We start from the raw sequence: 27,124 nt of genomic DNA, 5'->3' as shown, positions 1-27,124 counted from the left end.
CTTTAATAAACAACAGCTTTCACAATCAGTTTTATGATGACCTCTTCTTTAAAAACTAACCTGTTCTTCTTTAAGAGAGTTAGAAATGTGTTTCGTTTTGATTAACCGCATCAAATGGGGTGAGGAAAAAGCTCAAGGAAAAGTAGAAGCATGATAATAAGTAAAACAGTCTGTGTCTGGTGCAGCTTGATACTATCAAAAATTTTGAAAGGTGAAGTCAACAAAATAACTGACTGTCCTTAACTGCCATTCAAACAGCAACTTGATGTTGAATTCTTAGTGTGACTGAGAGAATGCTCTTCAAAAATACAACTTGCTCTCGATTTGAAAAACAATAGTAGAACAAGTTTGCACCAGCATGTCTATCTTGTTCTGAGGCTGTGAAGTATTCTTCAAACATTTAGTGATTTTATTATTATAACTTGGGGATGTTCTGATCTTCAAATGATGATGCTACTTAACATACTTCTTTAGGAATGTGCTTTTTGACTAATAGTGAATACACTTAAGGGTTTGGTTTTTTTTATGTGTAGCTTAACATTTTTATTATGTAGTCCTTCACTGCAGCTGCTGTGCAAAAGATAGCCAAAAAGTGAGCAGTAGGTGTTTTCTCACATTTACAGTACTCTTAAAAAAAAAAAAAATACAACCAAACATAAAGAGCATGATCCAGAGTTGACTGGCATTGTTGTTTCAGTTGTGATCTGGCGAAGAGCAATACTCACTTAGTTCAAGTTTTGATTCTGAAACAGAATGTATATAGGGAAGTAAAAAAAATATATTACTGAAAAGAGAGATGAGCAAAGTAGTGGAGGATCGATCTCTACAGGAGTGGACTTTTAGCTGTGAATTATACCCTTGCAATTCTGTTTTCAATTTCTGATCATGTGGAAAACATGGTACCAGAATAACTCTCTGAATTTAAGGTTCTGAATAGTTCTAAATAGTTCTCAAGTGTTTTCCTGTGCTTAATCTTTTTGTGAATATTTTCTAATTAACTCTAAGCAAATCAGCATTTGTTCACAAAGAAGTCATCTTGGACATTCTAAACTACAGGGTTTTTTTAATTGGTGGTACTTAAAATGAGCTTATCTGACGGTATATTTTATTCTAAGTGTCATCCTGAAATATTATTTACCAATTCTAATACTTACTTGCCTTCAAAGGATGAGAGCATAATATCTCTTTATTTTAACAATATATTTTTTAATATGAACTACACTGTTTACGAATACACCTTAAACAATGAGATTTTTCTGCACTTAGAAGTCATTGATTTCTAAGTAAACATTGCTGAGAGAAAACCAAAACAATGTAGAGGTAATACTTAATCCACTACAGATACAGGGTTTAAACCCTTGGGGTTTTACACCTTTATTTTCAGGTGACATAGAAAAATGAGCTACATTTTAAAATTTCATGTGGCAGCATAAATATTCTGTTGATATTGTACAATTACTCTAGAATAAGCATCTTCTCTCTTCTTATTAGTTAATAGCTTAAAAAATTCTTCTGGAATCTAGAAAGGAGGTTTAACCATCTCTTTTAGTTGATATTTATGGGTTAGGGAGTTCTACTTGTATTTGGGAATGCTGCAAGAGTATCATTGTTTATTTTGTTTCCCATCACTTCAGACAAAAAGCTGAAGCTAGTTTTTTATGCTCAGAGTTATGTCTCCATTGTTTTTTCGCAGCATGGAATTACTAGAATTAGCTGGGTCGTGATCATGTTAAAAAGAGGGAGGAGAGGAATTAAAAATGGTAGAGGTTGGGCTTTCCTATCAAGTCTGCGTTGTCAGATGTGTATTTGCTGAATAGTGGGTAATCAACCAGCAAGGCTTTGGGAGAGGGAGCTGGTTTTCTCCCCCCATTTTTTAAATTTCTTTTTGGTAGATTAAACTTCTAGTCACAACTGTAAAGCAGCTTTGCAAATCTTGCTTTTCTGTAAATTTTCTACCACGTTTTAGCTCGCTCTGGTAGATCAGGTTACAAATAGCTTTTTTTTTTTTTTTTTTTTCTTTCTCCCCCCCTTAATGCTTATCTGATAAAATTTATCTTAGGCAGGTAAGGTGAATATTGATAAGGTGAAATTGATAATGTCTTTTCTCTGAAGCTTTACTTGAATGGCAGTGTAATTGCATTTAACAGATAATCATCCACCACCCCAGCTTTCTATTTAAAAAATAGATTTCTTAGATTTAGTTAATGAAACTAACCTAACTGCATGAGAAGTAAGAAGTATTTGTCCAGGTGTAAATTGTTAACACCAACTATAAACACCCACTTTTCTATCCGTGTTACATTCCCAGTATAAAAGTAGAAACTACTAACTAGGACAGATTGTTGCTAGACAAGGTTTGTTTTTAAAATGTTATGCTTTGTTTCCAAACAACAATTTATTTGGTGGGCTGCACATTTATAGTGAGTTTTATAGTAGACTTTATAACTACAAGTTTTCAAAAATCACACTCTATTTATAATTTTTTCAGGAGATAAATCTCCCCCTAAACTTGAACCATCAGATGCATTACCTCTTCCTTCAAACTTGGAGACTAATTCAGAACCACCAACCCTCAAACCAGTAGAACTCAATCCAGAGCAGAGTAAGCTTTACAAAAGAGTAAAATTTGATAATGAATTATATAGCACTTCCATTCAGAAAGAAATAAATGGACACACTTCAGAACACTTACTTGACAGTAATCTCAATGAGTCGACTGTTTCTGCTGTAGCTGAGTCATCAACTGATGTAAACAGACGTACATCCATTCTCTTCTGCAAATCGAAAAGTATAAGCCCCCAAAAGTCTGCAAAGAACACTGAAACCCAGCCAACTTCTCCACAGCTAGGGACCAAAACCTTTTTGTCTGTAGTCCTTCCAAGGTTGGAGACACTTCTGCACCCAAGGAAAAGATCAAGGAGTGCTTGTGGAGATTCTGAGGTTGATGATGAGTCCCCTGTAAAGCGCTTGGATACAGGTAAATTTTATAAAACTTATTTGAATGGATGCATCTTGAAAGTTAAAATACCTGTTAGTTTTTAGACATACATGTAATTGTTAATCTTCAGATTTTAGCACTCAAACAATGTTTTCTTGTAGTTGAGTAATCAGATATAGTTACAGTTCAGAAAATTACTGATTTGTTTTTGTGTTGGCCCCATAAAACAAGACCTAGTGAACTGAGTTTACTTTTTCATAGTATTCACCTTAATGGAATCTTCAAATTTACATGCATTGAGTGGGTGATTTTTTTTTTCCCCCAAGGTTTTTTTTTTTCATTTCCTTTTGTTGCAACCAATAAGAATAGTGAATAAGCTGCTTTTTTGGAAATTCCAGGTTAAATTACATGGAAACTGCATATATGGTGGCAAAACTAGAACTCAGGCAACATGGAAAATACATGTTCAATATATGACTTCATTTTGCTGTAGTGTTACTGCAAGTGTATTGTCACATTTTTTGAACCGATGACTGTATGAGGTGGTTTGTCTACCCATGTTTTTTATGGAAGTGTTAAAATCCCAAAGTATAATGACATTTTCTTGTTTCTTTTCTTTAAATAAATAAAGTTGAATAATCTAAGCATAAGTTTATGCTCTTGCTGAGACTTCTCTAAAGAACATTTAAAAAAAAGTTAACTTGATACATTAATGCAGTACAGTTGAAGACATTAATTACGCTTCTTAGCAAACTGTAGTTCTTTTTGTGGGAGAAGCTGCAGTAAAACCCTCTTGGAGGAAGATCAGCAGCATAAGGAAATTACTTAAATATATTTCCTTAATGTTATCCATGACCGTTGCTTTTATATTGCGTTTGAAATAAAACCTGTTTCAATGTCGTGTTGATAACCTATGTGTAGGTATGAAAACCACACGTGATTTTTGTGTCATTGAATGAAAGATACAGGAATTTAATTTGAACATGTATTGCGAAGATGTGCTCCAAAAGCTGGTTTTGTTTTTTTATTGCTGTGGGGAGTAAGGAGGTGGAGGGTTGTTTGGTTGGGGTTTTTTATTTGGTTGTTTAGTTTGTTCTTTTGGGTTTTGGGAATTTTTCTTTGGTTGTTTGACCAAGTGAGGAGGAAAATTAACGCTGAAATCATAGCACGAGATAATGATAAGTAACATTTGGTACAGGAGTGTGGGGATTGTTTTATATTTTTGTTTGTTTGTTTCATCTCTTTGGAGAGCTCCAGTTTCAGTTCCTTTTCCTACCAGCTTGGAAAGATCATGTAAATTTTATCTACTACTTCAGTCATGCAGTAGGAATCAGGTGAAGGTAGTGTGATGATAGAAATGGATAATCTTCATTAATGATATAAAAAGTTTTAGTTCGCCAACATTCCAATTTACCTGTCTTCAGTCAAGATAATCTCATTATGGTACTTTTATGCAGATTGCATCTTATCACGTGCACAGTGAATCATTTTGTACTAGATTGCACCAGGAATTTGTACTGATTTCCTGAATTTTTTATCTTAAACATTGTGAATTCCTTCTTGGAGGGGAAAAGGTGTTCTTATTATATAGGAAAGCTGATTTAACAGTTGGCTGAAAAAGGGTTCTACATGACATATTTAAAATCTGTCATTTGTTTCTCCTTTTCTCTGTGTGGAATTAGGATTAAAACTGAACCTTCAAAACAAACTGAAAAAAGCTCCCTTTTCCTTGTGAATCTTTGTTTAAAAGATAGGAGCAATATTGTAATATAACCTTACATTTTAATTTCTTAATGTTTTGCTTGGGTGTTATCACTTAGATATACAGCACATCGTTCTCATAATGTGGAAACTGGCAACTGTGTAGTGGAGAGATGTGTTTAAAAATTTCCTATACATACTTAAAGTAACTTAGTTTTGCTTTCTTTAGTATTTAGCAACTTGAAAAAAAGAAGATAGATTGATTTTACTTAAGGAATTTCAGTCAAATTAGAGATTTAATGGTGCTTTAAGTTCTTGCATGTCAAATCGTAACTGTGACAAGTTCAGTGACCTTTTAAAAATATAATTGCATATTCACTTTGCTTTTCTGTTACATAGATGAATCCTTTTTGTTAGGAAATTAGTTGGTGCTCTTATTACATTTGAGAAAAATAAAGGTGATTAATGGATTGAAAGTGGATCTTGCCAGTGATTTAAAAATTTGCCCCTGTCAGTTGTGTATAGGTGAGGTAAACTCATGGAACAAGTGGCTGGTTTAAGATACTTTTTGAGCATTGTAAAATGATACATCAGATTACATTTTCATGGGTTTGTTTTTTATCACTCAACTTTCAGCTTTTATAAATTAGGGTAGTAATTTGCATTTAGTGTTTTGGTACCCTCTTTTAATTAGAAACTAAGTATTTAGAATATACTGTTTTAAAGCAATCAGTTCGACTTATCATAGAATTAAGATTCCAAATAGCGATGATTATATCATTATGTTGATTATCTGTTATTTCTTGGCTAGGTAGCAGTAATAGAATATTTCAGTGAAATCTAACATTAGTATTCTTGCTCCCAGCTACACAGATTTTCTCAAGGCATTGCAACAGATGTAAGCAAGTATTTTATAACATGGATCACTGAATTAGAGTATTTAAGATAGTAAAATGCACAGGATTTTTTGGGAGCGGTGGGGGAATTTATAATTTCTTAATATATACTTTGCATACTGCTGTCAGTATACAGCAAATAAGATGTCATGCCCTGAATCCATGAGCTATCAGCTGGCACCTGAGCTCTTTTGACCAAGACAGAGGGGAGGAGGGTTTATCTGTGCAGTGATGCAGAGGCCGACAAGGTCACTTTCAGGGCAAAAATCAGAAGCAAAATTTATTCTGGCTTCAACCAAAATAGACACCCCAAAATACTCCGGTGCACAGCTGAGATACAGGGGTGCAAGTTCCCAAAGCTGCAAGAAAACAGATTCCAACCTGTTCAGATGATGATCTGATCCCTGAACACAGGCAAGGTCACTTGGATTTGATCCAACACACAGCGATACCAGAGCAGGAACAGGAGAGAGAGAGAGAGAGAGAGAGATGGGGAAAGAAGGGAGAGAGAGGGGAGGAGGGAGGTGGGCAGCGGACAGCTGTGCTGACTCCTGCACCTTCCAGTGGCCTTAGATCAGGCTTCGGGAAGCACCTGCTGCTGCGCCCCCTCGCTGTTCATTGCCGGATCAAATGGCCAGCCTTCAGACAAAATGTTTAAAGCAAAGGAAGAAGCAAAGTTGGGCTTTACACATGATTATACCTTATTAAATCTATTGCTAAATGTTAGACCAGCTTTGTTTCTGTGCTCCATAATGTTTGGTGGCACTTAAGAATGGTCTGAGTAATCTGTACATGAATACCATGTATGTTTGATACAGTTTAGTACTGTATCAATAACCTGTTATACTAAATTTTACTTGGTATGATAAGAATAGAGATTGTATTTGGGGTAAAATGGAACACAGGTTATTTATCTATTTATTTTTAGCTCTTCAGTGCTTGATTTGAATTTCAGTCTTTGGCTGTCTGGGGCACAGGTTAATTTGATTAAAAGTTAAGCTGCATATGTGCAGCATTCGATTACCAGTCTCTAAATGGAAGAAGTTAAAGATGCATAACTAAGAATATAACATTATGACCTCTTAGTAATAACAAACTTATTGGAGGTTGCTCAGTGAAAAGAATAAACTGACGTAATTACTTGTCTGGTTAACATAGACAGAAGTGACAGTGCGTGCATAAATTTGTGAGTAAAATGCAGTAGTTTGTCTAAATGTACTGACAGATCTGGTGCCCTTTTACTTTGAATTCAAACTATTCTATTTTTTTTCTTTAGATACACAGTGATTAATTCCTGTAAAATCTGATGTGAAATTTAGTTATATAAGCACTTAACAGTGTCCAAAAACTTCAGCTGCTTGCATTCAGGAAGTGTAAAAACAGAGTGTTTTGAAGTGCAAAGAAACAAAGCATTGGTGATTGTGAAGGCCTGAAAGGAATTATGCCCTGGCTTGTTCAGTTTTTCAGCATAGAAGACACAGGGACTGCAGGAGTTTGACTGATGAGTTGTCAGGATAAAACCAGACTGCATAGCAGCCTATAAGTACCAAAGAGACTGAGAAAGTGAAATTTGATTAGGATGCTACCTGAATTTCGGAGGATGCAACTGCATTTTTGCTTGGTTCTGATAAGTTTTTTTTTGGTTGGTTTTGGTTTGGCTTTTAATGGAGTGATAGGCCAGTGAGGAACTTGGACAGATGCTAGGAAAATCTAGGAAATTAAGGAGAAATATTTTTAAAAATTAGGAAAGTTGCATGTCTTTATTTGTATTTGGCCCATTTAAGCTTCAGACAGGAATTTTTGCCCATCTAATTTATGGAAAAATTTGGAGAACTAAAACTCAATTTTTGTAACCAATGTGGAATGAAGTAAGTGCACAAGGCAGAAAGAGGGGGAAGGAAACCATTTCATACCAGTCAGCAATTGCAATGACATTTAAGAGAATAAATGTTCCTCTTGGGTTTATTTCATCTAAAGAACTACAGTATTAACTTCCCCACCATTAAAAATCCTTCACTTATTTCTTGATCTATATTTTTAGAATAGAACGATTTGAGTAACATAGTCAAGAATGGTCAGGCATGAACAATGAGATAAATGGGGGAGTTATCCTTTTGAAAGGCACTTTCCTGGCGCTGAAACTGGATGTAAAAAATACAGGGGTTATTCTGCTGTGAGGAGAGAGAGGGAGACAATTCCTCCACAGTATGATAGACTGCAAGATGAATGTGTCTTGGAAAAGGTTTTGTTGGTGTTTTTTTTTTTGTTTCCTTCTTTTTTTTTTCTTTCCCCTTTTTTCCTTCTAGATGAGAATATATTCTGTAGTTACATGCATAGAGGTAATTATGGTAGTATGTACTCTTTTTATGGTATAGTACATGCTCTCTGAATCCTTCCCTCCTGAAATATATTTCTGATTTCTAATTACTCTTTAAGTCAGCTGGATAAATATTACTTCTCATTCTTTTCCTGCACAATGATGTGTATGCACTTGAAGTTGCAAAGGAGGCGTACTAAAGTGTACATGCATAAAGAATAAGTTGCTAATCCTTCATTTGAGATAAATTGGTAACTTCTTCTGTTCTGATAGAGAAAACTTTCCAAAATTCAGGAGAGTCCAAGTGTTTTATCAGCCTTTGATCATTTGCTTGGTTACAGTTTTTCTGTGCCTGTGTTATTTTCTAAACCAAGAGTCTTCCACAAACATTTAGATGTGGCATGGTATTCTTCCCTCCTGTAGTGCTGGACCTGAAGTGCAAGGCAGTACTATAAGCAAAAACAGGAATTTATAGTAAAAGGATTTATTTGTCCTGAAAGCTCTTCCTGTGAAGGAAGACTTATTTAGAGTTATACAACATGGCATCAAAGAAAAACCTTTTGTCCAAGTTGTTAGGCTGCTTTCTCAAAAGCTCCCGGGAAGATATTTACTTCACCCTTTCAAGTCAGACCTCAGACAAGATTTCCATTTTGCTTGGAAATGTCAAATAGGAAGTAGGGATCCTTGAGCCAAGTAGAACTGAAATAATTCCTGAAAGAAGCAATACAGCAGAGGTGATATTTGAACTGTGATTTTGTTTGTATGTGTATGTTTGTGCACTCTTTTCAGATGGAACAGATTGCTGATACAGTGGTCAGGAACTGGCATTTGCTCATGCTATGAGAAAATTTAGTGTTAGTCTTTTAAAAACTGAAATTGCTAATTTTTTCTCTAACATTCAGAATCTCAGTTGTAATTGTAACATTGATGAATTAAAGTTTCCTTACCTTCTAAGTAAGAGCAATATCTCTAGCCGATTTATGGAAAGACAATCCTGTAAATTTGGGATATTCAGAAGACACTAACTGTTTAGTCTTCTCTTCTTGTATTGTTAGCTGTTTTTCTACATGAAATTATACTGTTTATTCCTTGAAGTGTTCTCTTTGTAGCTAGATCATGACAGGAACTGTTGTATTGGTACTTCATGAAAAACTATTACAAGCGGTCAGAAAGGACACTTAATACCTGTAAAGGCTGGTTGGTTTATTTGTGGGGTTTTTGGTAATTGCTCAAATTTATGAAAATCAGTATTAGGTTGATATAAGTATTAGCCAGCATAAAAAGATGGGAATTGCCATCTAACCATCCTGTATTTCAGAACTTTATGGATGTGGTGTTAGTATTACTTAATACTGTGTGGTGTTGCATTTTTGTGGTAACTGCTGTTCAGCTGTTTGTTTCACAAGGACACTCTAAAGGATAGTAGCATTCATTGTTTGTTGAACATAGCGTTTATGTACTTTGAATACAGATAACTTGGTGAACTCTGGTTGTTGACAGATAAACCTAGTAAATTTCTTTTATAGGTAGACTGCTTGAACAATAACATTCTTGCGCTGTAATGTAGTAAGTTTATTCTATATAAAATTCTTTCAATTCCAGTTGTGTATAATTTATACGCAATTGCAGGAACACAGTTTTTGAGTTTATCAATTGAACTGTTAGCGGTGAGCAATGTGCGTCCTCCAAAAATTCAACTGTCCTTTCTTCCCATGGTTTTTTTTAAGCAACTGATAAGGAAACTTGGGGCTAATTTAGGGACTTGAATCTTGCACTTTGCTTTTCCATTGATTTTGCTGAGTAGCATTTAAGATTCTGACAATAAACACGGTATCAAGTGGCACATTTGACTAAATTCTTTAGCTGATCCTGAGGATACAATATTTTGGAACATTTAGTTCATAGTTATCTCCAGTATTTCTCATTGTAGTACCCAGACAGTTCCTTTGGTGGACATAGTAGAAGTGTACGTATAAGAAGGTTTCCCATACAAAGAAATATGTATTCCTCAAGAATAGGCAGAATACCTAAAACGAAGTTGCTCTTTTTTTTTGATACCAAACCAGTGTTCATTGGTCATGCTGTCCTAACAAGGTAACTGCTCTCCTGCTTACATTTTCTTTTCTGTCCTCCTGCCTTTTTGCTTCTCTTTTCTTCCTTTATTTTTCCCTTTTCTACTCCTTCCAAATCTATAATACAGCTGTCACTTAGGAATTGCTTTCTAACAACATTTCATTGGAAAAAAAGTACAGACAAAAGCAAATGTTAAGAAGTAACCTTCCTGCAGATAAGAATGACTAAGTATGCCTGAGTCACATAAAAACATATTTTGTTGAGAATGAGAGTGTGTTAGGTCTAAGGAGATGTGGGGGAAAACATGCTATAATTTCATCTGATTCGAGGTAAAGATGTGAATCCACAAGTCGGCATTGTTTTAACTCATTGGACGTTATGGTTGGACTCAGCGAGCCGGTGGGTCTTTTCTGACCTGATGATTCTATGATTCTATGAACTCTGTTTTCTGTGCCTAAAAACGAAGCTGAGTTGGTGTTTAAGAGCCTTTGATTATGGTCACTTGATGATACTTCAGACACTGTCAGGTTGACTACACAAGCAGTGAGACATCTTGTTTTGTCTTTTTGGCTCCTTTCGTTGAAGTCAGGAAGGCAATATTTGGATTGCAGACGCTGTTAATTTTTGCTAGGCTGGAATAAATCTTTAGTGTGATGTTAGTGTCTCTTAACGAATTCTGATCAGGCACTTCCTCAAGTACAGTGTCAGCTATCACACAAGGGGGCTATTCCATGCCTTTAGTATAACATTGGATCTTTTATACTGAATCATTTGAAGTTTCCATATCGCTGCGTGAAATAACCTCTCAAGATACAAAAAGCCTGAAAAACTAGGTGAAAAAATGCAGCCATGGAACTTAATGAAGTAACTGCTTAAGTCAAGGACCTGCAGTTTACTGTGTTGGCCTGTGTGTCATCTCAGGAGTGACAGATCTCTGGTAAGCACTCCCGCCTTCATCTTTCTCTCAGATGGCAGTTCAGTTTCAGTTTCTGTTCCTTGTTCTAGAATTAAACATGAAGTAAAGACAGTTTTCTTATAAGTATCTGTAAAAGGCCAATAAATGGAAAATATTTTGTTTCCTTTTTAATAGAGTAGGATTGCCGGATGTGTTTATGTAAAACAGCTGTGGAGTTCACCTGATCATCTGCTTCCTTTTCTTTGGATGCCATGCCCAGCAATTGTGTTCTCACAATTACAGGGAAATGTTTACTTTCAAAGAATAAAAAAATGTGTTGGAACAAGATCCGTATAAAATCCTTTAGATAGGAATTTAAGAAGAATAAGTTAGTTCCATTTAGGAAATGGAATAGCCTGATTTTGTAGATCCTACTGGGCTGCTCTGAGAAGCTTCTAGGCACTAGGATTTTGGTGCAGTATATTGTCAGGTAATTGCTGTGCTTTTTCATGATATAAGTACAAAATTATTTATTAGATTTACTTTCTTTTAATTTATATCAGAATTTTCTAAGTGAGAAAATACAAGTGGAAAATGTGCAAGAGTATTTTTTCTTAATGATCTTTACTGTATAATTCAAAAGAAAAGTTTGGAAGAAAGTTTCTGATCTTAAGTCCTTATAAGTACTCTTTTCTGAGATAATTACAAGTAAACAGTTCTAAATATTAATAATTTTCTATAGTCATTGTATTTCTTCGATTCTGAATGACGTACTGTTGATCTGTGTGTGATTTAGGCACTTAAATCTGGTATTTTATGATCATCTGTGTATATTTTTCTTGTCATAGGTCATACAAACTAGAGCTGACTAAAGAAATCAATTTGTAAAGTTAGTTTCAACTGCTTCATGGTTTGTGCTTGCACTTTTTAATGGAATTTTCTACTATAGTACTTCATCAGTCTTTTCTGTACCACTGGGACAGCTGACACCCTCTAGAAGAGGTTGTAAAATGTATTTTTAATAAAAGTTCCTGTGTGTGTTCTTTTGTATGCTCTTTTTTTCCTTCATATTTTTCTGGAATGTTTTCAAACTCCTCCACTAGTGTTGCCTTCCAGTTGCATATTTTAAAATGTCTTGACCATCATCCTACAATACAGTGATCCTGTTGTTGTAGTGCACAAAGCAACAGACAATCCTTATCTCGTGGAAGCTCTAGTTATTAAGTGCTGATGAGTTTTTCTTTCTGTTGTGCAATTCAGGATCAGCTGGTTTAGCACGCTCTCATCTGATTAGCCAGAGGCACAATTTATTCCAAGATTTTGAAGAAAATAGTTACAGGATGAATTCTTAAACATTCTTTTGGAACATATCAAACTGACTATTCTGTGAGCTGTCAAACTGTGTTCACTATGTGTTACTCATGCTAATAAAGATTAAATTTTTCTGTTTAGGATCTTCCGCTTTTTAGTGTGTAGGTGCCATGTCAGGGGCTCACTGTGAGCTTGCTTTGCTGTCTTTGAACAGTTGGTCATGACCAAATTTTAAGCAAGTTTTAAAAGGTTTGTTTCAAACAGGACTCTTCACACCCAATTTTATAATCTTTGTGAGTAATTGGCTCTCATTTTGTGCATATACTGTTCTAAGTACTGTAAACTTTGACGTGCTCAAACATTCATCTGTGTATTCTGAAAAGCAGAATTGTGTCTGATGTTCTTACTGCATTCCAATGTTTACTACTGGAAGTAGACATTTGTAGGGTTATTCTAAGGTTTACTAAAAACTTCATGGATGCATTCCTGTTGCTCCAATACATCCATTTTCAAGGTGTGCCTATTTAAGAAAACAATAACTTCTGTTTATTTATTACCTTAAAATATTCCTTTTTCCCATCTACGCATACCTGTATACATAAATCCTCTCAAATTAGGGTCATCCCTCTTCTTCCTCTCACTGGAGGGATTTTTGGATACATTTCAAAAACTTGTTCTTGATGCTCATCAGGCACATGGAGGTTATATTCTATGCTTTCCATTTGCTTGCATATATTTTCTTTTTCAAGAAAGAGGACTGAGTCGATGTGAAACTTTCAATCTATTTTTGCCCCTTTTTAAATTTAGCTTCTAGTGTTAGAATACATGGCACACTTATATCATTCTCACTGTCTCTGGACACTGCTGTAAGGTGGCTTATTTATTTCAAAGCTCTGTTTCCTTTCAGAGAGACTTAATGGCTTTTTCACTGTCTTCCAGGTTCTCATATTAACTAATATCATGCTGGGTATTTATCTCTTTGGATCCTAATTATTTTCTGTTATCCTCAACATGGAATGGAATACAATTAAATGATCATTTTGGAACGCAGAAAGACAATTACATTTGAAGTAATTATTTTGGATCATGTTGGAGACACCAGCCATCCTTAAAACAAAAAAATATGAACACTGTTGGAGGAAGTCTTTGACATATATGAAACTATGCTCTTCATTCAATACATTGCCCCATTTCCGTAAGTTATAAAGTTGTACATGTTGTAGTTTGTGACACAAATTGGTCGCAGCTTTTTACCAGTCCCAGCATTCTTATTCCTTGAACGTGCTCGGTGAGAGCAGATTAGTTAAGAACTTTCCATCTCCATCCTCTTCCCTTCCCCAAAACCCAGTCTTATCTTCCTTGGAGAAGCAAAGCATACCAGAAGAAAAAAAATTACCTATTTTTGTGCATTTATGTAGTTTTAATAAAACACTCATTTTTCTTTAATGAAGAGTAACATCACTGGTGCTGGGTAAGTGCACAAGTCAGGACTTGATTAGTCCTTGCTTGGTAAAGTGAACCTAAGTAGTATTATCTGAGTGCTGGTGTGCTGTGTGCAGTGGTGATATTGAATGCTCCCACATTTTTAGTGGTTGAAATTATTGAACAGTTTTCATTATTTCCCACCTCTTCAGCTGTGGTTTTAATATGGCACTTGGTCTTATATTTGGATAAGCTTGGTTTTGCATCAGGCTGTATATAATAAGGGTATAATAATTTTGTACAAGTTCTGCTTTATTCTTGCTTCAGCAGAACTGCAAGAAAAGATTACAGGCTGAAATGCACAAGTCTGTATTCTGTTACAGCATTTTGTACACTCATACAGAGCCTGGTGTTTCTTGGACTATCCTGACTTTTGTTTTCTCAGTCATTTTTTCCAAAGCTCTGCTGCCTTTCTGGAGTTAACTTTTCCTGCTTCATTTGATTTGGTATGGACAAGAAGATTCTAACTTACTCGATGTAGGCAGTCAGTGCAAGTTTTAATTGTGGCTCGAGAACAAAGTGCTACTGCTGAGGAAAAGCTGAAAGTTGATAAATAGAGTTTTCAAGGCAGTGAGAAACCTGTGAAGAAGTATCAAGCTGTTCATCTGGGGCTTACTTTTTTTTTTCTGCTTAGTTTACAATTGTTTGTAAGTGTTTCTTTTTAAAATGCTTAGATGTCTTATAAGCCATGATTGACATGGCAGTAAACTTTCTATGTAAACTGAAGTCTAGAGCTGAAGATTGGAAATGGCAGTAACCCTGCATTTAAGATTGATAGCATGCTCCACTATTTCTGAGTTCCTTTTTTTTTTTTCTTTAAATGAAAATGTTGAGTTCTGCCTCTGAGAGTGGACAGCTTTTTTGAAGCAACTTTAAAACAGAGAGCAAAATAATAAAGAAATCATCCTCTGATTAAAGGTTTTAGTTGGATGTTTGGGATTTTTCGTAGTCAAGTGTGTTGGTGAGGCTGTATGTGTAAAAGTTCAGTACCTGACCTGATAAAAGTTTCTCTCAATGACTGTAGAGAAAGCTCATTTGATCAAAAATATGAGCTTTTGGAAAATGTGAATGGCTCATAGAGATTTGTTGCAAGTTTACCCAGACTACTAATCTACCCAAGCAGGATGAGTTATTTCTCCCACGAATTTTCTTTATTTGACCTTATTAGTAATAGCTTTTGACCCTGTAAAATGCAAATTCCTGAAAGCAAATGGGGATCTTCCTTAATCTCACTTATTCTATTAGATACAGGAGATTGGGCGTTTCTTAATTCGTAGCAGGAAGTTTTGTAATTATGTAAAAACAGATTCCCAGTTATGACATAGAAATGTAGTTTATCTGTTTAATTTTTTGCACATTGGTGATGCCATAATGCACTTTCATTATTATTGCCTGCATTTTTCTGGCAAGTAACAAGGTCACCTGGGAAGTGCTGGATCTGTGACTAGATAACTGAGCATGTGTTGTTTAAAATAAGCATTGAGATCTTCCTTTCTTAAGATAATGCCTATACCTTGTAATATCTGAAAAGTGGACTTTATAAATTTGAGTTTCATGGGCTGCCTAAGATCACGTCATTTGGGGCCTGATAGTCAGGAAGATTACTCCTGCTGATAGCCTACATGTTCTTCATTTTTGATGGTTCCACAAGCAAGAGAAAAATGTCACAGGAGCTCTTAATTTTTTTTTTCATCTTAACATTCCTTATTTGTCAGAAAAGGTTTTTTTCCCCACTGCTAGTAACCATTCTGTAGATTGAAAAACCTTTGGTTACTGTAGTCTTAAAAGGCTTTGTTAGTGAAATAAATGAGCCATTAAACTTGAAGGTTATGTTTAAACTAGTGTAAGGCTGGACTACTACTGCATGGTGCTACTACTACTGCTGCTGCTTCATTTCTGTAGTTGCACGTTTCTGTTGCAGACCTTGTTTCTTGACATTAGCAATCAGGGAATCCCATGGTGTTTTGCCCAGTGCATCACTGAAACTAGTTCATTACCGTGCCCACGTGTTTTGTAGTACTGACATAGTGATGATGAGAAGAAACGATTGAAGGACTGAGTGTGCCAAAATTTCTATTTCAGCAGCAGCACAATCATAAACTCATTGAAGCGATCAGTGTGAAGCTGCTCCCTGTTTTTTTCTTTGTCCTGGACATACATGTGCATATGGAACCAAGTCATATTTGGCATACATATGGTTAACAATTTTGTACATACTCTTACAAGAATAAACATTTTCTTCCAGTCTGTCAGTCCACTGGGTACCTGAACTGTGCTCTTGTTCTAGTAGCAATAATTACTTTATCTTTCTTTTAATTTAAAATCTAATCTATGATCTGGCTTGTTTCTGCTGCTAGCTGATTTTTATTAGCTAGGTGTGTGAATGATAGCTTGAGTGATGTGTCTCTGGCTTGCGGCAGGAAGAATACAAAACTGTATCTACAGCTCACTTGAAAAATCAGTCTTGTAGGATATCTTAGGAAAAGAAATATTTGAAGAGTTCCAAGAGATCTCCCTTTTATCTTTGCAGAATGTTTTTTGGCTTTTCCTTTCAAATGCTATGTGAAGTGTACTGCTTCCTGGTAAAGTATACTCCGTTTTGACAGGTCTTTCAGTATAGTCAAGGACTGAACTCCGTAATATCCAAGTATTTGTACTGTCTTGCTGACAATACAAACAGGATTAATCAATAGCATTTAGTTTGGTGCTTGAACACTCAAGAGAGTGCTACCTTTGTATTTTTTACAGTCTTAAGTGAATGTTCTGCAGTGTCACCTAAATGACAGTGAAAGAGAATACTTATTTGTAGGTAATTCAGGTCGTTGAATAAATTCTCCTTTTTCTCTTAATTTAAAGTTATGTCAGTAATCCAATTGGAAAGTCTCCTGAGGGTGGAGGGAGAAATAACTCTATGGAAATAGCTTGAAATACAACTGGATCATACAAAGTAACTTGCTAAGCTCAGGTTCCGTAGTTGTCAACCTTCTTTACAAACATCTTCATAGTGAAGAATCAGAACTTAATAAAAGGAGTTCTGCTGTAATTGTCTCGTAGTATAATGCTCTGTGGAGAGGCACGTAAAGTAAAGTTATGTAAGCTTGTTTGGCTGTTCCTGAACAAAGATCTGATGACCTCTGATAATAGGGTGGCTGGGATGGGTAGCTCTTTCTTGCATTATAAGAAACATGCTGGTCATATACTTTATGTAAAAACTTTAGTTTATTGTAAGGGAATCAGTGATCTCAGAATTGAACTTGTGCTAAAATTTTGTTCTCTTTGCTGTCTAGAGCACGCAGTAACTGATTGTAGGCTGGTACTGTTGCATGTAGCCAGTTCAGTTCTGTTGATACTCTGAAGTCTGTGTTGGATTCTTTTTTTTTTTTTTTTGTAGTCCTCATCCTCAGCCACCCCTGTCTTGGGAGAGTCTTCAGAATTCTATCTTAAACCTCCATATTTGCCTCTTTAATGAAATATAGAGATGGCTTAATAAGAACCGTACTGTTTGTGAATTAGCAAGCCTGGAGCACAACTGATGGCAGCCTGTCAAAATTAGTAGCTTGTAATATAAAAGCATTTTTAAGTTTAATTACAACTATGAAATGAAAATTATATCCTTGCATGCATACATACTTGTGCTAGGGGAAGGATGCACATATTATTGATCGTTGGTCACAGAAAACAGACATGAAATTGTCAGTCTGCATTTATTAAAATGGAAAGACTTTGAGGAAGAACTAGATAGCATCGGGAGGGAAATCCCTACAACTCTTCCAGTGTTTTAAAAAGAATTTTCAGTGTTTCTTGAGTTATGGTTGTACTGTTGTACTTAAATGAGTCTTGTGTTGACTTGGTAAGCCTCTACTGGGTTTGTAGTGGGGGTGGGGAGTAGAGGGATTGGGGGGGGGGGTGTTGTTTATTTCTACCCAACTTCTGCAGTCTGACTGTCTTCATAGTTGGAGGCAGCATATAAAAACGCTGATATGATATTCCATTTGGCGTATCCCCTATTTATAATCTTCACCTAAATTTGCAAACACAAAGAAGTTTTTAAGAAAATGGTGTGGTTTCCAGTTTGATGCAGTTTATTTTTGTGTTATGCTGTAGGTCTGTCAAATGGTTTTGGAGATGGAAGTAAAGAGAGAACATTAGATGATACTCCAGGAAGAAAAGTTGAACCTCGTCGTCGCTGTGCATCAGAATCTAGTATTTCATCTAGTAACAGTCTTTTGTGTAACTCAAGGTAAAACTGCATTTGAAATAGATGCTTGAGACTGAATTATTGATTTTCTGTACTTGTGACCCACATCAGACCCCATACTGCTGTCCGGATTCTGTGATCTCTTAAAGAAATCTCAAGTGTGCAAAGAACAAATTTCCCTTTTTTTGTCTTACACGTTCCACAATTGAAAGACTTTAATTTGCAGTGAAAAATTAATGAGAAAATAGTTGTATTTCCTATGTAGTGGAACTGCTGGAGTAGAGGAAACATGTTTTTATTTATCCAGTATCCACTGTAACAGTGGAGACAAAGCAGCTTCTCTGTTGTGCACGTATTACCTGTACAGCAGTTAAGGTGCAGTTGTTTACTGTTTGTCTTCTGCTGATAACCAGGCAATTCTGTGCATGAAAATACTCTGGGGGTTTGGCTTTTATATTGTTGTTTGTGTGTGCTACATAAAATTTGTTAGAGCTTGCTGCTCTGATTTTACTGTGTACTGATGACTTTTAAATCTTTTTCCAAAGTTTTGATTTATAGTGAACAATGTTAATTTTCAGGTAATGGTTTTAATATTAATACTTTCATAGTTTCAGCCTACCGAAGTGTGGTAAAGGTAAACCTGCACTTATACGAAGACACACACTGGAAGACCGAAGTGAGTTGATATCGTGCATTGAAAATGGAAACTATGCCAAAGCAGCAAGAATTGCAGCTGGTAACTATAAATAATTATTTTCTTCATATTATATAACTATAATTTTATCAATTTATTTGACAGCTTCTAGCATTCTTATTTTTGCTGCTGAAATACATCAAGCATTCTAAAAGCGGTGTTGATAGCGTTGCAGATATTACTGGTTTCTGTAAAGACTTTGAAAAGAAACACTTGGAAGAGAATAGTACCCAATTGGGGGTTTTTTTATTAATAATTGGCACTTAAAGTGCTCGAGCTAACTCTAATACAAGCAAAATTTGACTTGATGTACTCTTTGTGGTTTTATCAATATTTTTCTTTGTTGGGCTTTTTGATTTAGGGCTTACTCTCGTACACTGTTCTGTATAAGCATGTTGACGGACTGGTAAGGCGTGGTCTGCTTTGATTCAGGGAAAATTGAAATTAGAAAGAAGTGGAAATTTCTAGGAATGTAGAGGATAGTAAGATGTCAACAGCACAGTTATTTAAAAAAAATTGGTATGTTTTCTACCTGTTCCAATATTTTAATTGTATTACAAGGTTTAAGTAGGTCATCTCTTCCATAAGTAGAAATGTGTTCCCATGCTGAAATTAGGCCTTGCAGTGTCTAGCAGCCCTGTCTTTAGTTTCTGAACTTAACAATTTTTCTCCCTCTCATCCTGTGTGTCCTTGTCTAGGACTATTTCATGTTTTTTCTAGTGCTTTTATCTGACTCTGTTTGCTGTCTGTTCTTTCCTCCACATGTATCAGTTTTGGTTTTTTCTTTCTTGCAGGTAATGTGTTCTCAGCTACTGCTTCATTACTTTTGGGTTTAGTGTCTTTACCTGTATGGTAACCTCTTATACCAGGCGTAACCTTTTCCATTTGCTTTTCTTAGTCTGTCCTGGGTAGTCTTATATTTAACATTTTCCACTTAGAATACCTGTATCTGGGTTTTTTTTGCTGCACCGAAGTGACAATGTGTTCTTCTGCCTGTCCCTTCTGAACCTTTCCGAATTCTTTTGTCTGGCTATTCCTTGTTTCCCAATTGAAGGTTTTTCTCTAGCTCTGCCGTTTCTAAGCTCCCCTCAGTAAATCTTAGTGACAGTATTTTTTCCAACAGTGACTAGGTGCTGTCTTTCTTTTCGGCCACACCAGACTAGTGAGTGAGAGGGGACTGGGGGCAGGTTGTAGGGGAACATTTTGCTGCATTTGTCTCAAATAGCTTTCTCCCCCTCTGTGTGGTATTAATTTCAACCGGTTACATTGACAGCAGAGAGAATACTTTGTCCAGCCAAGAGTTTCACAGTGAAATGAAATCTTGATTTATCATTTATGCTAAAGAGTGATCCATCTAAACTGCAAATATCATAGCTACCTCCTGGGTGGCAATAGTTTTGGAGCTTAATTGGGCTCAGTGTCAGTGGATTTGTCTGCAGATTTGCGTGATTAAAATCAAAGTTTCCTCTGTGTCTTGGAGGTTTTTTTTTTCCTTAAAAAAAAAAAAAGGCAAGCAACACTGCACTGTTCATCTGGTCATCTTTCAGTAAAGTAGACTTCTTTGTTTGTAGCTGAAGTTTCAAAATAATTGGCTTATGAAGAGCTCACACTCCTTGCTGAAAGCTGTGCAGATACTGGGTTTGAAGTTCATAGCTCTGCTTTTGAAGACAGAAGTGCCTCAGAGTTTTGAGGCATGTGATGCTGGCACCTAATGGTGGTTTTGCTCAAATTCCCACAAAAAAAAATTAAAGACGTTGGCTTCATTACGAGAATGACACTCCAAAAAACACTAGTTGTTTTAAAAATATTATTAGAAGTAAAAAGCCTGTAAGGAGAGGAAAAGTATAATGAGGATAGTTGTCTTTACCCTAAACTATGTGGGATCTTATGTCTGGCTTGTTGATTTTCAGCTAATGGGAGTACTGTTATTTCAAATCTTATGCAATACCTCGTCATGACTGCTAACTTAAATTCATTGTCTATCATTGCTTGAGGAAATAAAGGGGTTTTAGGTTGTAAATGAGATGATCTAACCATATGAGCTAGTGTGTTAACCCTCAGTCACCACATCGAATAAATTCTGACTGGGAAAAGTTCTGAGACTCTTCCTTACTATGTGTACACCTGAGGAGGCTCTGAGGGAGTCTTGTCTGCATGCATCCTGTGAAATTGCATATGACCTTCTATTCAGATTTAAAATACCATTTTCTTTGTTTCATATCCACTCTGCAGCTAAGAATAATGTAGGTTCCTCTACTTTCTTGCTAGCTGTCCTGTAGAAGAGGGCTTGTAACTGTTTTTATGTACCAGATACAGTTCTAATTATATTTTTCAAAATAGTCTGTGTATGAAGGATACATTAATCTAAACATTCATGATCATAACTGACGTGAATATTCAACATACTGGTATTAATACAGCAGAGAAATAAAGAAGTTGACAAAATTGCTTTTTCTGTTGTTTTAGCAATTGCTTTTTCTGTTGTTTTAGCAGTTGCTTTGATTGTTTCATTTTGAGATACTCCCAAAATGGGTCATCTAGATTTAATGTGCTCTTCCATAATATCCAATATTTTGTGTATTCATCTATCCTCTTAGAAATATATGAATACCTGTATGTACTATATGTGTGCATATTTCATATTTATAAATCTGAAGAATATTGTTATAGCTTTTAGTGAGAATGAGAAAGTGAAAAGGGTCCTGAAATGACCTCTCTGTAAATACACAGGAAAGAACAAATAAACCAGGGAATAGGTTTAGTCCCTGTTTTTCCAAGGTTAATTATTTCAATAAGAAGTACTTTAAATAAGAGAATTTTTTAATGCTTTCGTGTAGTGGTATCCAACAATGAAAGATCTCCTGTGGAGCCTGTTGAAATTGATGGCAAAGATCCCTGCGTTCTTTACGAGACTTGTTCTTAAAGGTCTTAAAGACACTGGAAAAAAAGTATTTGTTTCTCTTTTTCCAATGTCCCCCACACCTATAATAGAACCTGTAACAACTTACAGCTTCAAAAACTTACATCATCTTTGTTATAATTCAGTGGCAAACTATGAACTACCGCATTTTGACAACTCATGTTACGTAATTGTCAATTTCTTAAGTTAGACTCCCCAGTTGTCACTGTTTGGCCCTTAGCCAGCAGCTAAACAGTAGGCAGCCACTCTCACCTTCCCACACCTGGGGGTAAGGAAAGGAAAAGGAAAGGAAAGGGAGACTCATGGGTTGAGATCAAAACAGTTTTAATAAAAAACCAAAAGATGACGACTAGTATGAATATAATAAAATACACAGAACAATACTTAGCCATGGAACGTGCACTCCCAGCAGTGAACACCAGTTGGGGAACACTGAAATCACAACTGTTGCAGTGCATGTGAAGACCATAGCTGGTGCCAGGAAGTCATGGAACCACACTCAGAGCACATGGAAGCCAGACTGAGATCAGGGAGTGGGGCAACCTTCAAGATCAGGGACAGAGAGGAAGCCAGAACATCCCTGAAAAGCTTCCTGCTTTATTCTGATCATGATGTTCATGGTATGGAATACTTCTCTTGGCCAGTTTGGATCAGCTGTCCTGGGCCCACTCCTCCCAGCTTAATATACCTGCTCACGTGTAAAAAAATAAGAAACTCAAAAAAGGCCCTTGATTTGTAAACAGTATTTTTCAGCAATCTTCTCATACCAAAATCTAGAAAAACAACAACAGCTGCTGAGAAGAAAGTTAATTATATCCCAGTCAAGCATAAAACTGCTAAAACAATGTGTTATCAACATTGTTTCCACACTGAATTCAAAATGCTGCAGCTACTCGGAAGTGCAGTTGCTGAGAAGGAGAAAATTGACTATTCCAGCTGAAATCAGGACACCAATGAAGCATTTTCTTGAAATGTTGATGCTGTCATGGATTAAAAATAAATTGTAATGGAATGAATAGCCAATGGCTGAAAATGGACCTAGAATATATTGTGGAGAATAACTGACCTCTTTTTTTTGTAATCACCTTAACATTTTTTCCCTGCTTTTCTACTCTTACAAGGTTTAAAAACATGTTTTTTCCCAGTACTTTGTGATGTTGTGATGGAACATATCTGCATGCCACTTTTCATTATAAATGAGCACTGCCCACTTTAAATGGGAGCAGATTGCGAAGAACTGAGGAATAAATTTTATTTTGGCAAGGAGTTACTTCTATCAAATATTGACTTAATGCTAAAAGAAAAGCACAGCTATAACCTCTGCACTGTATTTTGGCGCCATGTTTCCCCATACAAGAAATGCCTTTTCATCTTTACAGATTGCGAACTTCCATTACCTTCATCCTGCTTTTCCCACCCCTTGTTTCTATCTTGAGGGTGTAGCTGACTGTCTTCTGCACAGTTTCTTGACCATATTCCAGTAGGGGGCAATGTCAATGACTGAAGGGCTTAAACGTCTCATGCTTCAAACTAGTGGTGAGAAACAGAACTAACAATGAAGGATTTTGGCGGAAGCAAGCGGTAACTCAGAAAAGTCAGTTTTCTGTTATGCTGCCTCCTGAGAAGGAAAAAAAGTGGTACTGCAGCTGCTTCCTTGAACCCTGTTGGTCTTTTTGAACCTTTCTCCAGGGAAGAGCTGGGCAAAAAAACCAAGAGAGACGACTAAGAATAAATTAATAAATAGAAATCAAAATGCAGAACAGGGCTTATGTGTAAGATGTAGCAGACAAGCACTGTAAATTATCAAGTGGTAATCCTACTGTATTCTATCCAGCACACTGGAAACATGGATGCAACTTGCATCTTCAAAAACATCACCTCTTGGACGGGATTGTCATTGTAGTTTCAAAAGAAACTGGTTATTTGGAGCACCATAGTTTTGTGCTTTCATTTGAGCTTTCTCAATGAGGAAGGACTATTAGAATTGGGAAAACTTTCTGAAAATTCAGGTGTTTTAAGATATGCTGTTTCTAGAAGTGTCTAAAACCTTGATCTTTTCCGTAGGCTTGGATTAAAGTATTTAAAGAGTTATGAATATTGCCTGCTTTTTATTATTATGTACATAAAAGGTGGTATTAATATTTGATTTATGATGATGATGAGATATTGATGAAGAAACAAAGGCTGCAGAATTTTAGTCTGAGGTTTAATTCTTTAACATTCATTTTATATTTAATTATTATTTGTTCTTAGAAGTTGGGCATAGCAGTATGTGGATATCAACTGATGCTGCAACATCTGTTCTCGAGCCTTTAAAAGTAGTATGGGCCAAATGCAGTGGATATCCCTCTTACCCAGCTCTGGTAAGTACACAGCTTCCCATCAGTACACTAGTGATACGACTCCTGATCTGAAAATATTGGTGTGTGAACTTAAGATAAATGATAAATTCCCATTCAGGTTGAATAAAGGTGGGTTATTCTGCCCTCTATTTACCATACATCCAGTTTGTAAAACTGCTGTAAAATCAGATGTTGATTCAATAATCTCTCCTATGCTGTCCGTTGCTGGAAATGTGCAGTAACTGTCTATGTAGTCTTTGTTTCTGCAGTATGTATTATTGTTTAAAGAATCAACTGAATAAGCATTTCATAGACGTCTTGTTAGTGTTGGAATAAGAAGATATTTTCTGCAGCAAAATGAATATAAAAATACTCTGATGCTGTAGTTGATTAAAACACAAAAAACTTAAATGTTGGCATAAATTGATTGTATCCTGTTCTGAGTGATACATAGTAAACCTAAAATCTGTTATGCTTTGTTATTTTAGGACAAATACACACAGTTCTACTTAAAGTTTGCAGAACAAATGTTATTGATAAAGCATTTGGCTTCAGGCATTTGGGGTTATAGATAGAGTTCATACACTGTGGCTTGATTTATATAGTAGACTGGACAGTCATGGCTGTTTTAATATATGTGTGCTAGGGAGATCAAGAAATTTAATCCTATAGAATCGCGTTAAAACCCATGGAGACTAGGTTCAAGTGTCCTTAGTGGGTCACTTGAACACTCCTGGGTCAGATGCTGAAAATTGAATGATTTCATTGTCTCTTGAATGGTGTTAGCACTTAAGTGTTAGATTTAAGCTGACGATGACCAAAGGTCTCCTTTTCTGCCTAGTCCTTTATGTCAGTACTGGTGTGTTTCTCTGAGTGTGTGCTGAACCAGCTGAAGAATTAAACCCCAGTCAAGAGAAGAAAGTTCTCCTCATTTCTACAAACTCCCCACAGAGTTAGCTTTCTGTTCCCATAATCAGTTCACTGTGGCTTAGGACTGATGCCAGTAATACAACAGGAGTTTGTAGACTAGGAGATCTGTGCAACAGGCATGGAGCAACATAACCCTTCTTTGGTCAAAGCTGAGCACTTGATGATGCTGTGATCTGCCTACAAAGGAGTTTTTCTATCAGCTTGATTAGTTCAGTGTTAGCCGCATGTTCCCCTCTCCCCCAACTTATGTTTAGAAAGAATCCGTGCCTGTAGCTTTATATTTTACTGAAAACAGAGTTATTAAATTGGACATGCAAGATAACTTGCTATTTCATTTTTTCAGTTTAGGTTTGCTTATTTAGAGGGTGTTTGGCTTCAGATTTTGTAGGGCAGGGGCTTGTATTTTATAGAAGCAAATATTTATAACCTAACATAGTTTGTTTCATTAATGTATTAGAAATTCAAACCCCAAACTTTGAGGCCAGTTATGACTAGTTGCTTTTAGAAATCCTGGTTGAACTTTCTCATTCTGAAACCTGCTTGTAAGTCAGGAAGTTGTACTAAGTGAAATTCAAATTTCACTTTAAGGGACTGATAATGGTTAAAAAAATGCTTTAGAGGTTAAATTTAAATTTACAACAGTGCTTCCACTGTGCCTATCCAGCTTGTGTCAAGAAGTTATGTAAATATGTGTAGCAAAAGCTAATTTATACCCAGTGGCTGTTTAGGTTTCCCCATTAACTATTTGTAGTACTTCCCTAAAATGAATATTCACATTTTAAAAAACAGGAACTTTACTTTCTTCTCTTTTATAGATTATTGACCCGAAGATGCCTCGTGTTGCTGGCCATCACAACGGTGTTACTATACCAGTGCCACCTCTGGATGTACTGAAAATTGGAGAACAAATGCAGACCAAATCAGATGAGAAGCTGTTCTTAGTACTATTTTTTGACAATAGAAGAAGTTGGTATGTTATTGGAAATTTATCATTTGGTGTAATGACTTAAAATGTTTTATAAGCCTGTACCTTCAGTCTAAAAGAAAACTGAAACATAATTTTTCCATGGATCTCTTTCCGGTGGAAGTATCAACTATAATGTTAAAATTTCTTATTTGAGTCTGTTCTTGGACCAAGGTGTATCATCACTGAAAGATACTTCTTTATGGTGAAACTGTAAGAAATTAATATTGAGTTGTTAAGTGGTCTTTTGGTTTGATTTACGAGTCCGTTTCATTTTGATAAAACTGCTTCTTTGGCTAAACAGATTGTTTTAGAGGTAACAACCTTAAGTATGTGTATCAGCCTTGATCATTGCTTGCCAAATGACAATGCTTTTTTCCCGCAGCCTGCTCAAGTGCATTTTCTTCAAATTTCCAACCTCTCTAGTTAGATGCTGTGTAGAGCCAGAAGGGATAATTGCCAGAATAAAACAACATCCTTTTGCCTTCCCAGTGGCACTTTTTTTTCAGGGTTTTTTTGGTGTGCAATTTTGGTTGGTGCAGGTTTTGGGGTTTTTTTTTCCATCACATATGGTACTTTATCTACCTCTTTCTTCTTTTCATCAGGTTATGTGCTTGGGTTTTTTCCTGTGTTCTTCTTAATATCTCTTTTCTTTGAATTTCTACAGAGGTCAAGCTAGCTTTAAATTTTTTTTATATCTTGATTTTGCTCTTGAATTTCCTTACACTTCCAGATATCGTTTTCCTCTTTTGCTGATTAAATGTGATTTCTAGAAATGCTGCCATTCTCACTCTCTGTCTCAGCATACTATCATCTAAATAACTTCTTGCCTGAATTTTAGAATGGATGTTCACTTTTCTGTTCCCATCGATACTTTGGCAAAATCACAATTCTTTATCTTGCTCTCTCTGTTCTTTGATTATTTTTTTCTTAAGTAACTTCTTCGTGATCTTTTTTTGGTTGCACAGGCTTCCATGAGGTTCTACATTCTTCTGCCTTTGTTCATGGAGTACACCCAAATTTAAACTCATTCAGTATTGTGTTTGTCATTTTTTTTCTCATTGGTATTGCAAGTGTAATGTACTCTCTCTCTAGCCCCTTTCTTAGTAATTGCTGTGATTACTTTTGAACTTGAGAGTCCTCTACTTTTTAAATGTTTTTGATTGATCACTATATGCAGATGGTCCTAAATCTTGCAAATGTTGAACAAAGCTATCTCTAAAGGATACTGAGCATAGATGGACATGAAAGGCTAAATATTTTTCACAGCCCCTTAACCCTCTTCCCCTGCCCCCCAGGTCTTTTGGTAGCAGTTCCTGTATCCCAGTTTTTTTGGCACTCATCACTGTAATTCTGTTTTGTGTCTTTTTCTCCTGAACCCATATCTATGATTTTCATTCGCTTGCAGTGTATATGTCAACTTCAGTCTGTGATATCAGCTTCTGTCACCTGTGGTTTACCTT

At 35.9% G+C, this 27,124-nt stretch overlaps 1 protein-coding gene across 6 annotated transcripts in view; it reads left to right on the top strand.

Moving 5' to 3' along the window:
• The window catches only part of BRD1 (bromodomain containing 1), a 67,092-nt gene that overhangs the window by 36,780 nt on the left and 3,188 nt on the right, over nucleotides 1-27,124 (top strand). For 3 of the 6 annotated variants that reach the window (XM_069850169.1, XM_069850161.1, XM_069850153.1), the window contains exons 8-12: nucleotides 2,489-2,977; nucleotides 17,718-17,853; nucleotides 18,420-18,547; nucleotides 23,679-23,788; nucleotides 25,513-25,667. In XM_069850169.1, coding sequence (XP_069706270.1) covers nucleotides 2,489-2,977; nucleotides 17,718-17,853; nucleotides 18,420-18,547; nucleotides 23,679-23,788; nucleotides 25,513-25,667 — 1,018 coding nt within the window. Of the gene's footprint in view, nucleotides 1-2,488; nucleotides 2,978-13,070; nucleotides 13,229-17,717; nucleotides 17,854-18,419; nucleotides 18,548-23,678; nucleotides 23,789-25,512; nucleotides 25,668-27,124 lie in introns of those variants that run through there. The other 3 variants (XM_069850179.1, XM_069850188.1, XM_069850196.1) reach the window with 3 other exon arrangements.

This window comes from Phaenicophaeus curvirostris, chromosome 1 (assembly GCF_032191515.1).
Source record: "Phaenicophaeus curvirostris isolate KB17595 chromosome 1, BPBGC_Pcur_1.0, whole genome shotgun sequence".
Classification (NCBI taxonomy): domain Eukaryota; kingdom Metazoa; phylum Chordata; class Aves; order Cuculiformes; family Cuculidae; genus Phaenicophaeus; species Phaenicophaeus curvirostris.
This window is presented reverse-complemented; position numbering and strand designations above follow the sequence as displayed.